The sequence below is a fragment of the Pristis pectinata genome, chromosome 3 (assembly GCF_009764475.1).
Source record: "Pristis pectinata isolate sPriPec2 chromosome 3, sPriPec2.1.pri, whole genome shotgun sequence".
Lineage (NCBI taxonomy): Eukaryota > Metazoa > Chordata > Chondrichthyes > Rhinopristiformes > Pristidae > Pristis > Pristis pectinata.
Genome location: NC_067407.1, coordinates 137,741,380 through 137,756,494, shown reverse-complemented (window position 1 = coordinate 137,756,494; position 15,115 = coordinate 137,741,380). Strand labels below are relative to the sequence as shown.

Genomic DNA, 15,115 nt, shown 5'->3' with positions numbered 1-15,115 from the left:
CAACTAACGATAAAATATTATTCATTTCCTATTTTTGGATATGGAATCTTCAGCTGTTCCATGCCATTCACCCTGAGGAATAGAATATATTCCAACCTTGAAACTCAGCGGCAGAATCAAGAACCTCAGTGAGAAATATCAGATGCTTTTAGGATTGGAAATTCCAGGTTAATGCATGATTTTTCTTCTTTGTTATTCATTTGCAGAATATAGGCATCATTGCTATACCCAGCAGTTAAGATTTTTAAGATATCTTTATAAGTCACATGTACATCGAAACACACAGTGAAATGCATCTTTGCATAGAGTGTTCTGGGGGCAGCCTGCAAGTGTCGCCACGCTTCCAGCACCAACATAGCATGCCCACAGCTTCTTAACCCGTACGTCTTTGGAATGTGGGAGGAAACCGGAGCACCCGGAGGAAACCCACGCAGACACAGGGAGAACGCACAAATTCCTTACAGACAGCAGTGGGAATTGAACCCGGGTCGCTGATACTGTAACAGTGTTATGCTAACCACTACACTACCGTTATTCAATTGCAGAATATAGGCATCATTACTATACCCAGCAGTTACTGCCCATCCATAAAGAAAGTATATACTGGCATTGGAGTCAGTCCAAAAAAGATTCACTAGTCTAATTGCTGGGATGAGAGGGTTGTCCCATCATGAGCAGCTAAAGAAACTGGATAGAGTCATAGAGTTGTACAGCAGAGGAACAGGCCCTTTGGCCCATTGCATCTATGCTGACCATCCTGCCTATCTATACAAATGCCTCAACCCCAATAAGACCATAAGACATAGGAGCAGAATTCGGCCCATCGAGTCTGCTCCACCGTTCGATTATGGCTGATTTATTTTTCCCTCTCAACCCCATTCTGCTGCCTTCTCCCCGTAACCTTTGACACCCTTACTAATCCACTTTAAATATACCCAATGACTTGGCCTCCACAGCTGTCTGTGGCAACGAATTCCACAGATTCACCACCTTCTGGCTTAAGAAATTCCCCCTCATCTCTGTTCTAAAGGGACGTCCTTTTATTCTGAGGCTGTGCCCTCTGGTCCTAGACAGAAACCATGTTTTATTACAGAAACCATATTTCTGTAATAGCTGTAATATCACAACCTCATGTGCTGATCATGTTCTGAGTTCACCTGCCTTATCTATGAGGCTTCTTGCCTTAAAGTACATTCAATTTAGCCTATCAGACCTTCCACGCTCCCTATCCTTATAAGAGCCACAGAATTATACAGCATGGAAACAGGCTCTTTTGCAACATGTCTGTGCTGACCAAAATATCTACCCCCAGACATTCTCTCTTCTCCCCCTTCCCATTGGGCAGAAGATACAAAAGCCTGAGAGCACGTGCCACCAGGCTCAAGGACAGCTTCTATCCCACTAAGACTACTGAACGTCCCCTTGTACGATAAAATGGACTCTTGACCTCACAATCTACCTCGTTATGACCTTGCACCTTACTGTCTGCCTGCACTGCACTTTCTCTGTAGCTGTGACACTTTATTCTGTTATTGTTTTTACCCTGTACTACCTCAATGCACTGTTGTAACGAATTGGTCTGTATGGACGGTATGCAAGACAAGTTTTTCACTGTACCTCAGTACGTGACAATAATAAACCAATTTATCATTTGCCTGCATTTGTAACCTCAATTTTGTAACCTCTCCATTATATCTCCTTGGCGCCCTCTCAAAGACTTTCACTTACTTCTGTGAGCTGATTAGAATTGGATGCAATATTCTGGTTGTGGCCTAACCAGTGCTTTGGGTAAGATATCTTTATTAATCATATGTACATTGAACACACAGTGAAATATATCTTTCGTGTAGAATGTTCTGGGGGCAGCCCGCAAGTCTTGCCACGTTTCCAGCTCCAACATAGCATACCCACAACTTCCTAACCCGTATGTCTTTGGAATGTGGGAGGAAACCGGAGCACCCGGAGGAAACCCATGCAGACTCTGGGAGAATGTACAAACTCCTTACAGACAGTGGCTGGATTTGAACCTGGGGCGCTGGTGCTGTAATAGCGTTATGCTAACCACTACACTACCGTGCCTGCCCTTATGTAATGAAACTTATTTGCTGAAGTCTAAGCCCAATGGGCAAGGGCCCATTGAGCTGTGAAGGAAGCAGGAAAGTTGAAGCCACAATTGAGGTCCATCTGCAATTGCCTGACCATTGCCCACCATCGAGGACATCTTCAAGAGGCGGTGCCTCAAGAAGGCGGCATCCATCACTAAGGATCCTCACAACCCGGGACATGCCCTCTTCTTGTTACTACCATTGGGGAGGAGGTACAGGAGTCTGTAAACTCAGAAACAGCTTCTTCCCCTCCGCCATCGGATTTCTGATCAGTCCATAAACACTACCTCATTATTCCTTTTTAAAAGGGCTGGCCAGACCTAATGATGTGTCTCGACCTGAAACGTCGACTGTTCATTTCCCTCCATAGATGCTGCCTGACCCGCTGAGTTCCTCCAGCTCCTTTGCGTGTTAATTCCCAGTAAGTTTCTGACCAAGAAAGTCAAGCATAGAAATATTTTATTTTTTTGTTGTTCTAGGTAGTACAGTATCGGTAAACATTTGTAAATGAGCTAAACTATGCCCTTGTGTACAGCAGGTAGTCCTTGGACTGGAAGTCATTACCGGATCTGATTTGAGAAGACTGTACACATAGAAAGACAAGTGTACCTGAGATGATGGCTTTACATTGGGCATGCACTGAACAGCAACATCGAACTACAACCTGATGCCTGTGTTGAGGTGATTGAGCAAAGGTTAAGCATGTTGAACATGCTTACACGTTAACTATACTCTTCCCAGGGCTCACAGGGCAGAGATAGCAGATGAAGGCTAAATATTGGACAATAATGAAGACAAATCAAGGAAATAGGCCATCAGGCCACATTATCTCCCAATGAGTTACAAGGGTGACAAAGGAAGCTTCTTCTATTTGCATCTGAAGAGCAAGATTCTAAGATTAATTTTGACCTGAAAGTTTCTATTTGCTAATTGCATTATGTAATTAAGCTTTTTCTCTGTCCATTTTGTGCCTTTCATGGTGAAGGGGAGGGGATTGCAATACTTTCTGCTCTGGGATTGTTGGTGTTGGCACATCGGAACAGGTGCTGTCTGATCAGAGACAGTACAAACGGTTCTCCAGAATGGGCTAAGATTTCCTGTGGAGATTGTGGCTCGTGCTTTTCTAGTAGACAGTGATGGGACCTTTCAGTACGTTTTAAATGTTCACACAAATTTTGTCAGTAGAGCAGTATCTAGGAGAGCAACGAAGTACCACAAATTTATGTGCTTCACAAGAACGGAACCCTGTCCTCAGTGTCCCTGTGAACTTCAAGACATTGCTCCATTTGTCTGATAATGCTATTTAAACAGTGCAAACGCTTGGGGAGATATTTAACTGTTAAAAATGAGGTTTTGATTCTGCCATGCCAACCGATCACTCTGGCCAAGAATGACTTTGGAAGCTCACTCATCCAACCACTAAACTTTCTCCTCCTTACGCCTATCTCCTCACTACTTTTCTATCGTGACTCATGTTCACCCGACCTGCACCTGCACCACTCTTCCCCAGGGTTTCGGTCTTGGTGTTGACGGACCCAAGTCCCAGATATTCCCCTTCCATTTCACCAGCTCCCACCTCCCACAGAAAAGCTTGAACCGTATTAAAAGCACAGAAAAGCTTGAACCGTGCGTGGAACAGAAATAAAATCTATTTAATGAGGCCCTCTGAGAATTGTCCACAATGGCCTTTGGGTGATACCATCGGCACATCAAAAACCAACACGGTTGGAAATTCGACCTCTGTTGCCTGTGCTAAACAGGTGCTTTGGTAACATCCATATGCTGCATCTGCCTTTGGGAGCTCCATTGAGGTCAACAGACATACATTCCTAAATCGCTCATTTAGTGTACCCAACGGAAGATGGATTTTTATGCCACATTCTTTTGCCTTCCTGAGGAAATCTTTACAATGACAAAGAGTCGGAGGAATAGAGAGAGATGAGTGTAAATTAGTGCTTTGTAGTTGGGCTGAAGGACTGGTTTCTGTGCCACATGACTCTGTGATTCTCTCTGTGATTCAATGCTGCTACACAAAATGTCCGGGGAGATCCTTCATCCACTGCGCCCCTCCCCACTAATCCCTTATCTCTGAACACATCACTCCACTGCTGATTCCAACATCAGCCATCAGCTCTTTAGATGAGAGGGACAAATTTTGTGGCTGCATTGTTCACCTTTAAAAAGCACCCTCGCCCATTTCCACGAGTTCACACAATGGAAAGCAGTTGCTATGTGAAGTCAGGTGGTAAGAATCACTAGCTGGACTCCCATCAATAGATCCCCGGACTCAGCAAATTGGAGGGGTTAAACTGTCTGAGTCAGCAGAATACTCACAAGTTCTTTGTAGCTTAAAACCACGTTAAACCTTTGTGGTTGAGGTTAGGAGTTATTTGTATTTATATTCCCCTCTCAGTGTTCATAGAAATGTGAGATGATGTTTCTCACATAGGCTGTGGTTACACCAGTCCACCAGAAACCCAACTGCAGCAACCACAGTGCACTGGTCACACCCAGATTCACCAGAACTATGTTTTGCAGCCAGAGGATTTTCTTCCCTATGGCCCTGGGGTGATCAGGAATTAATATCCGCAGTATCTGGAGAACAAAGCCTCAAGTTTTTGTGCTCTTAAAACATCAACAGAAGCATCAGATTATATAGTTCCCCACAGAAGGTCCAAATATTCTGCAGACATGTCTGAGGTTTCTCGCCAGACATATGAGACAGGGTCTTAATGAGGACTAGCTGCCATACATAACCATTACGCACATGTAATTATGAGCATTTTATCAGTAACGTGCAGACGTTGTATCTGGATTGAAGTTGCGTTCTCGATGATTGACTAGTTATTGCATAATTCAATAACTTTCAAAACATTGCAATATTTTCCACCTCAAGGGTTTAAGAAAAAATTAAAAGGAATTCTGTTCTGCAAGTAATAGTGTTTTGAGGAGCAAGTAACCTTGCTAACTCCCAAAGTTAAATCTTAGAATGATAGACAGGGAGCATTAATTCTGTCAGATCTTAATCATTGCTCCCCTTCCCTTTCCCCCAATACCTCAGCAAGGTTTGAAAGCTACCTTCAACTGCGTTTCCATAACGTCTGCTTAGCTGACTGATAAACAAGGAGAATCTGTGCCAGAGTTATGAATCAGCAGCAGGCTGGTTATTGAGTGGACAGATAGCCCAACCTTCTGCAGAGTATCTCAAAGACTTCAGCAATGCACAGTAGCACAGTGATGGCAGTGAAGATGTACATGGCACTCAGGAAGATGGTCTTCTCAAAGTGCTCGGGGACCATGCACTTGGTGATGTTGAAACGCTTATCGAGGGACGTGGCGTTACACTTGAAGATCGGGTGAACCTGGAACCCAAAGAGGTGACTCTGCAACCAGAAGGCCACAGTCTCCATGTTGATCCTGGACAGGACAGAAATGATGTAGAAGACAGTGAATGAGGGTCTCTGAAGGATCAACTCCTGGTCGATGTTACGACAAGCAGCATGGAGATGGAATACTGCACCAGGAACCAAGACGGAGACAAGCTGCAAAGCCCAGAACACCTGCGGGGAAAGGTTTAAATGAGAAATGTTTATTTTTAAATGGAAGAATAACATAGAATATTCCAGCACTAATGTGCACATGAAAGCTGACCAGAGGGATTTCATTCAAAGGACTTTCAAAGCAATACTGTACTCTAAAATTAAATCAGTGCATGAAGCACTTTGGGATATTGATAATGCTGTCTAAATGTTGGTAAACTAATAAAACCAACATCAGTTTGAATTTTTTTTAACAGAACAATTTTTCCAATATGAACATTTGATATTTTTTCAAATTCACTTCCATTGAATTTTGAGAAGCAAAATTAAATTTGAAAACGTATTAGTCTCCCACTGCATGAAATGATCTATGCAGATATTACTCGTGATAAAGTGGGTGCACAAAGGTTCGCCGTACTGGTTCCTGGAATTGGGAGGAGTCTGGGGAGGCGGTGATTGTCCCGGAAGGAGGGATGAATCAGGATGTGGCTACACCCTCCAAGGTTTTGAAGAATGAGAAGAGATCGCGTTGAAACATGTAAAATTCTTATGGTGACATTGTAGAGTTGATACAGGGTTAATGGTTGGCTCGAATTAAGGGGCTGGCATTCAGGACCAAGGTGAGAAATTTCTTCACCCAGAGTGTGGTGACTCTTTGGAATTCTGTACCCAAGAGAGCTGTGGAGACTCAGTGGCTGAGTATATTCTAGGCAGAGATAGATCGTTAGATATTAAGGGAATCAAGGGATGCGGGATTAGTGCAGGAGAGTAGGCTGAGGTAGAAGATAGCCACAATCTTATTAAACAGCAGAGCAAGCAGGTACGAGGGTTAAATAGTCTTCTCCTTGTATTTCTAAAGCTCTTACGCTTCTCACAAGAAGTAAATAATGATAGTCTTGTTCGTCTATAGTTTACAGGGACCAAGTTATCGGGAGAGGTAGGTCAGTCTGGGCCTTTACTCCTTGGAGCGTAGGAGACTGAGGGGTGATCTCACAGAGGTGTATAAAATCATGAGGGGCATAGATAAGGTGAGTGTTTTTTTTTTCCCCTGAGTTGGGGAATCCAAAACCAGAGGGCATAGTTTTAAGGTTGGAGGTGAAAGATTTAATAGGAACCTGAGGGGCAACTTTTTTACACAGCGGATGGCAGATGTGTGGAACCAGCTCCCAGAGGAAGTGGTTGAGGCAGGTACATTAGAGACATTTAAGAAGTATGTGGACGGGTACGTAGATGACAAAGAGTTTAGAGGGATATGGGCGAAGTGTTGGGAAATGGGATTAGTTTGGTTATATATCTTGGTCGGTATGGACAAGTTTGGGCTGAAGGGCCTTTTTCCATGCTGTACGTGGGATCTTGCTGTGTGCAGCTGGTCTGCTGTACATCTTTACAGTAAGCCCTTCAGATCCTGAGGATGACCCAAAGGGTTCAATGGATGGGTACAGAAGCAGTGGTCATATTACTGGATCTGGACACAGGTGGGAACCTTGAGTTCAAATCCAACCACGGCAACTTAAATTCACTTAGCCGCGTAAAGGTGGAGGCCGGCAGAGGCGCAGCCTCCTGGTGATCTGGGTTCAATCCTGAGCTCTGGCACTGTCTGGGTGGAGTTTGCACATTCTCCCTGTGACTGTTTGGTGGGTTTCGTGCCCCTCCCCCCACCGGGCACTGTGGTCTCCTCCCGCATCCCAAAGACGTCGACGATTCCCCAGATGCTGCTTGACCCGCTGAGTTCCTCCAGCAGATTGTGTGTTGCTCCCCAGTCCTTAAGTTCTTGGGTTAAATACGACACACTGGTGCTCACATCTCAGCTATGAACGTATATCAAAATATTACATGTGCATACAAAACTATGAGGGCCAAGATAGGGCAGGGAAGTTTTCCCCGTAGCATAAGTGTCTAAAATTAGAGGGCATGAGTTTAAGATCGGGGTGGAGGGTGAGGGGGGGGTCTGAGGAGGAAATTTTCCACTCAAGGGGGTTGGAACGAGGGTGTGGTGGAGGCAGGGACTGTCACAACATTGAAGACGAGTTTGGATGAGTCACTAAGGCATAGAAGGCCACGGACCAAGTGCTGGTAACTGGATTAGTAGAGATGGTTGGCAATGACTTGATGGGCTGAATGGCCTGTTTCTGTGCTGTGTGATTCTAGGCTTTCCACACATTAAAGAACCAGTCAGGTAACTTTCAGAGTTGAATGGGTGGCGGGAAACACTGTCCTGCGCACCCCTGCTCTGCCTATTCACGAGGAACACCAAAGGTGCACTGGTGGGTCCAACCCGCTGCCACCACAGTGCTGCAATCCCCGCAACGGCCCCCCGACATCGCCCTCGGCATGGCCTTACCTGCGGCGTGATGGGCCGGAACTGGTTGTAGCAGAAGAGGTTCAGCTCCCTCCTGTCGGGGTCACAACTGAAGTGCAGGGCTTCATTCCCATAGACGGCGAAGCCCAACACCCCCAGGAAAAACATTCGCACGGAGCCAAAGAACAGGGTGTGGAACTGGCCGATCACCGTCGGGGGCCTGAGCTAATGGGCAGAGGACACACACACACACGCGCGCGCGCACACACACACACATGCACGCGCACACACACACTCGCACACACACACGCGCGCGCACACACGCACGCACACACATGCACGCACACGCACACACACACGCGCACACACACGTGCACACACACATGCACGCGCACACACACACTCACACACACGCGCGCGCACACACGCACGCACACACATGCACGCACACGCACACACGCACATGCCCACACACATGCACACATATATACACACACATGCACATACACACAGACACATGCACGCATACACACAAGCACATATACACGCACATAAACACACATACACACGCACATACACATGCATACACACATATGCACATACACACATGCATACACACGCATACACACATGCACATACACACACATACACACACGCACATACAGACATACGGACACACACGGCACACACAGAATAAAATTTAGTTGCAAAGTTGCTAAAATTAATGCATCAGATCTCAAAAAGTTGAAGCACCAGACTGCATATAAAACAGCGCGGTAACGCGTAATCAGATAACTTCCATACTCTAACTACACACGGGTGCAGGTTCCGCCTCCCTCCCCACCCCCACCCCCACAACATTCATCAGGAACACTGAAGCCGCCCGCACAGAGTTGAGACCCCTGCCCACAGCGCCCGTTGCGAAGTTCTGCTCGTACTTACACATCCTTCATAGAAATTCCTAATGTAATTCAAAGACATGTTACCCCACCACAGATACAATGGAGCAGACACCCCAGCCGGTCACAACGCTACGCTGGCCGCAGGTACATCTCCAGCAACGGTGCAGAAAACATTTGTCCTCGTTGCTCGCTCTGTTGGGAGAGAGCACCATAGTTGCCCACCGGGCTTCTCAGACAGGAAAACCGCAAAGGGAGCACAACAGAAGGGCGCAAACAAAGGCCGCAGACCATGTGCTCTCTCCTCTGTAATCCTTGCTGATCCAACAGTCAGCACAACTCACCACAATGGAGAGGACGAGATACAGAGGGAGGGAGGGAAGTGGGAACAGGGACCTGTTGCTGACTTGAGATCAAATGCAATGTCAGTTATCTTGAGGCGGTTATTGGATAACTACCCCAAATTTGCTTCTCCTCCTGGACTAATACTTAGGACAAGCTGCACAGTTAAATAGTATGCACGGAAACTGACCCATTTCCAGTGTGCACATTAATCTTAACGTCATTTTATTGGACACAGGAACCATGAGCAACGGCTGAGAGATCATGAACAAACTGAAGGGAGTTTACAATTCCACTGATGATACTCCTCAAGAAAGGGTCAAGGACCTCCCGGCATCTCAAAACGCTCTCCAGCCAATGGAATACTTCTGAAGTGAACCCTTCTGAGATATGGGAGACACCGGAGACTGCAGATGCTGGCATCTGGAGCAATACGCAATCTGCTGGAGGAACTCGGCGGGTCGAGCAGCATCTGTGGGGATCTGCTGCAGGGTTTCAACCCGAAACGTTCGACAATTCCTTCCCCCCACTACCCCAACCCCCACACAGATACCCGCCGAGTTCCTCTAGCAGATTGTTTGTTGCTCCAGATTCCAGAATCTGTAGTTCACCGAATCATCACAAATACAATACTGCAAAAATCGCCGTACATTTACAACATGGATTAATTCTATGGTTCAACATTATGAAAGATTATGAACTGCAAAGTCCAGTTTATTGTCATATGCACAAGTCCATGTGCACAGGTGCAATGAAAAACTTACTTGCAGCAGCATCACAGGCTCAGAGCATCAGATACACAACATCCACAAGAAAAACATGAATTAAACATAAATTATACACACATTTTGCAAGAAAAAACAATTAGATCAACAAAAAGCACAACAGAACGCTGCAAGCAAAGGTCGGAGACCATGTGTTATTAACGTTCTCCAAGGAATAATATTCCTTGGCAAAATTCCCGACTATTGGGAGAATTTCCCCTGCAATGAAAAGCAGAATGTTCAACTGCTGATTACACTGCCCTATTCTGGAGACAGGACCTCCTTTAGCTACAAGTCGTGGGAGTCATCTCATAAGGGGAAGAGTTAAAAGAAAGTTGTCTGGAGTTGAACCAAGTAAATAAAATGTACAAACCAATCCTAAACCAGGCGAGCCACTGACGCCTCGCCATTGCGGACTCCTTCTCATTCCCAGACTCGGATCCTTCCTGATTGCCCGAGCGGCATGTTTGAAAGGACCTCGAACATCAGGCGCCTCTCCTGCTTCCTCAGATCTCCTGAGCCCAAGCCAGAGCGCTGCTCATCTACACAGCCTGACCCGCAGCCAGCTCTCCCCGACCTCGCAGTCCCCATGCCAGCGGGACCACGGGAACACAACGCCGCCCCGACAGCTCAACGGAGCATGCACACACGCAATAGAACTTCCAACGTCTGTTGTTTCCTGACTCTGGCCTTTTGCTCATCTCCCACATGTAATTCCTTCGACCACTGGCGGCCGTGCCTTCAGTTGCCCAGACCCCAAGCTCCTCAAATCTTCGCCCACAACCTCCCTCACTTCCTGGAAAATGCACCTTATCGCCCCAGGATTTTGGCTACCTTCTATGTGCAGATACATAGAATCACGGAGTTAGACACAACATTTGGGGGCGTAGAGAATAATAGAGTTTCACAACACCGAAACAGCCCTTCGGGACAACTTGTCCATGCTGACCAATATTCCTTCCTGAGGCAACCTCATTTGGCCCATATCCCTCCAAACCTTTCCTATCCATGTACCTGTCCAAATGTCTATTACCCATTGTGATTGTACCTGCCTTTACAACTTACCCTGGCAGCTGTTTTTTTATCCTGCTGTTATAAGACTATTGAATGGTTCCCTAGTAGGATAAGGTGGACTCTTGACCTCACAATCTACCTCGTTATGGCCTTGCAACTTATTGTCTGCCTGCACTGCACTTTCTTTGTATTCTGCATTCTGTATTGGTTTACTGTGTACTACCTCAATGCACTGTGTAATGAATTGATCTGTACGAAAGATATGCAAGGCAAGTTTTTCGCTGTACCTCAGTACATGTGACAATAATAAACCAATTCCAATATACTCACCACCCTCTGTGTGAAAAACTTGCCTCTCAGGTCCCCTTTAAATCTTTCCCCTCTCACTTTAAACCTTTGCCCTCCAGTTTTAGACTCCCAACCCTAGGAAAAAGACAGTGACCTTCTACCTTACCTATGCCCCTCATGATCTTATCAACCTCCATAAGGTCACCCCTTTAACAAACTACCTATAAGGTCACCTCTGACAAACTTCCACAGATGGACTGTTGAAAGTATCCTGACTGGTTGCATCATGGTCTGGTATGGCAATTTGAATGCGCAGGAACTTGAGAGTAGTGGACTATACAGCCCAATACATCACAGGCACATCCCTCCCCACCATCGGGAGTATCTACAGGAGGCGCTGCCTCAAGAAGGCAACATCCATCATCAAAGATCCCCACCATCCAGGCCATGCCATCTTCTGGCAACTACCATCAGGCAGGAGGTACAGAAGCCTGAAGTCCCACACCACCAGGTTCAAGAACAGCTACTTCCCTTCAACCACTTTGTTCTTGAACCAACCGGCACAACCCTAATCACTACCTCAGTATAGCAACACTGTGACCACTTTGATCACTATGCACTACAATGGATGTTGTTTTCTTTGTTCTAATTGTGTTCTTCCTTGTAAAAATTATGTATAATTAATGTTGAGTTTAGGGTTCTCTTGTGAATGTTGCATGTCTGATGCTATGTGCCTGTGATGCTGCTGCAAGTAAGTTTTTCATTGCACCTGTGCACACATGAATTTGTGCATACGACAGTAAACTCGACTTTGACTTTGACTTTGACCTGACCCAGGGCTGTATCCTGATGCAGAATTTCGATCTGAATATCAACAATTCCTTTCCCCCCACAGATGTCGCTTGACCCATCGAGTTGAAAGTCAAAGTCAAAGTCGAGTTTATTGTCATCTGCACAAGTCCATGTGTGCACAGGTGCAGTGAAAAGCTTACTTGCAGCAGCATCACAGGCATAGAGCATCAGATAAGCAGCATTCACAAGAAAAACATAAATTATGCACAATTTTTATAAGAAAGAACACAATTAGAATAAATAAAAAGGGTCCATTTTAGTGATCAAAGTGGTCATAGTGTTGCTAAACTGTAGTGATTAGGGTTTTGCCGGTTGGTTCAAGAACCGAATGGTTGAAGGGAAGTAGCTGTTCTTGTCCTCCAGCAGATTGTGTGTTGCAGCATCTGCAGTCTCTTGTGTCTGCATTAAAAAAGATGAAATGTTTACATCTGAGTCTTTTGCAACTCCCCGAAGAACGTTACAACCAATGAAGTGTGGGAATGCCAAAAATATGGTAACCAGTTAGTGCAAAGCAAGCTCCCAAAACACCAATGTGATGATAACCAGACACTTTGTTTTGGTGACAATGGTTGAAAGATCATTGCTGGTCCCAGCAGCAGAAGAGATATTGGAAGCAGGAGTATGATATTCAACGTCTTGGATCTGTTCCACTACTCAACAAGATCATAGGTGGTCTTCTACCTCAGAACACTTTCCTGTTTAATCCTACATCCTTAGATTCCCTTAACTAAAAATACATTTCTTTGAATATACTCAGTGACTGATGTACAGAGGGATCTTGGGGTCCAAGTCCACAGCTCCCTGAAACTGGCCACACAAGTTGATAGGGCAGTAAAGAAGCTGTTTGCCTTCATCAGTTGAGGCATTGAGTCCAAGAGTCAGGAAGTTATACTGCAGCTTTATAAAGCTCTGGTTAGGCCGCATCTGGAGTATTGCATTCAATTCTGGTCGCCCCATTATAGGAAGGATGTGGAGGCTTTGGAGAGGGTGCAGAAGAGGTTCACCAGGATGTTGCCTGGATTAGAGGGCATGTGCTACAATGAGAAGTTGGGTTGTTTTCTCTGGAGCAGCAGAGGCTGAGAGGAGACCTGATAGAAGTTTATAAAATTATGAGAGGCATAATGAGGGGTATCTTTTTCCCAGTGTCAAAAGGTCTAATACTAGAGGGCATGCATTTATGGTGGTGGGGGGGGAAAGTTGAAAGGAGATGTGTGGGGCAAGTTTTTTACACAGTAGTGGGTGCCTGGAATGTGCTGCCAGGGGTGGTGGTGGGATCAGATGCAACAGAGGCATTTAAGACCCTCTTAGATAGGCACATGAATATGCAGAGAATGGAGGGATATGGACCATGGGTCGGCAGAAGAGATTAGGTGTCATGGACAAAAGGACCTGTTCTGGTGCTATACTGTTCTATGTTGTATGTTGTATGTTCTATAACTAAGTCTCCACAGCCCTCTTGGTCAAGAATTCCAACGAATCAGCACTCTCTGTTCTACAAAATAGTGGCCATGGTGTCCACTTGAGAGGCAGATGGAGCCTCAGTTTAACATCTCATTCAGGAGACGACATCTCTGCCAGAGCAGCATTCACTCCATCCTGCACTGGTGGTCCAGCGGGAAAGGCAAACCAGAGGAACAGCACCTCATCTTCCCCCTGGGTCGTCAACAACTTGGCACGTGAACGCCCAGCAGAGCCAACAGAAACAAGGGCCTCCCTGATGTTGGCCTGAGACAGGGCATTGACATTGGTTTGCTTGTGCTAGCTGGAGTTTGCAGGATTTTGCGGAGACAACTACGTCCATTACTCTGAGCGTTGACAGACACAAATGTGTGATATTATCTAGCTCAGCTGCAGAACGTTGGTGCTTTTGTAATCATGAAAATAAAACAAAATATAATTTAGGAGCAGGAGTAGACCACTCGGCCCGTTGAACCGGTTCCACCTTTCATCAAGATAATGGAACGAGCTGCCAGAGGAAGTGGTTGAAGCAGATACACTACCAACATTTAAAAGGTACTTGGACAGGTACTTGGATAGGAAAGGTTTAGAGGGATATGGGTCAAACACGGGCAAGTGGGACTAGCTTCAATGGGAATCTTGGTCAGCATGGAGCAGTTGGGCCGAAGGGCCTGTTTCTGTGCTGTATGGCTCTGTGACACTATGGCTGATCTTCTACCTCAGCATCGTGCCTTGGTACGGCAACTGCTCTGCCCAGGACCGCAAGAAACTGCAGAGAGTTGTGGACACAGCCCAGCGCATCATGGACACCAGCCTCCCCTCCTTGGACTCTTGTCTTTACCTCTCATTGTCTTGGTGAAGCAGCCAGCATAATCAAAGACCCCACCCACCTGGGACATTCTCTCTTCTCTCCTCTTCCATTGGGTAGCAGCCTGAGGGCACATACCACCAGACTTAAGGACAGCTTCTACCCCACTGTGATAAGACTATTGAATGGTTCCCTTATACGATGAGATGAACTCTGACCTCACGATCTACCTTGTTGTGACCTTGCACCTTATTGCACTGCACTTTCTCTGTAGCTGTGACACTTTACCCTGTACTGTTATTGTTTTTACCTGTACTACATCAATGCACTCTGTACTAACCCAATGTAACTGCACTGTGTAATGAATTGACCTGTACGATCGGTTTGTAAGACAAGTTTTTCACTGTACCTCGGTACAAGTGACAATAATAAACCAATACCAATACCAAAACACCATTTTCCTTCACTATCCCCATATCCATGTCCACTGATTCCGTAGATGCCCACAAGACTATTGATCTTTGCTTTGAATGAACTCAGTGACTTGAGTCCCTGCTGTTCTGCGGAGAAGATTCACCACCTTTTGAGTGAAGAAATGGAAGAGAGTGCTCCCCCTCTGTCGCCTTTCTCTCTCTCCTGATCTACCCAGGTCCTCCTACACCCATCCCAGCCCCATCACCCTGTTTCTTACCCTTCCCCCACCCACTACATCTGCCCATCACCCACACACTCCTCCCACTGGGGCCC

General features: G+C 46.0%; 1 protein-coding gene across 1 annotated transcript; it reads right to left on the bottom strand.

Moving 5' to 3' along the window:
- Positions 1 to 5,269: 5,269 nt before the first annotated feature.
- Positions 5,270 to 8,924, bottom strand: gje1a (gap junction protein epsilon 1a). Its single transcript, XM_052012792.1, has 3 exons — positions 8,886 to 8,924; positions 7,986 to 8,168; positions 5,270 to 5,665 (listed from the first exon to the last, which is right to left on the bottom strand). The coding sequence occupies exons 1-3, from the start codon at positions 8,922 to 8,924 to the stop codon at positions 5,270 to 5,272; spliced, it is 618 nt and encodes a 205-aa protein (XP_051868752.1).
- Positions 8,925 to 15,115: the final 6,191 nt, after the last annotated feature.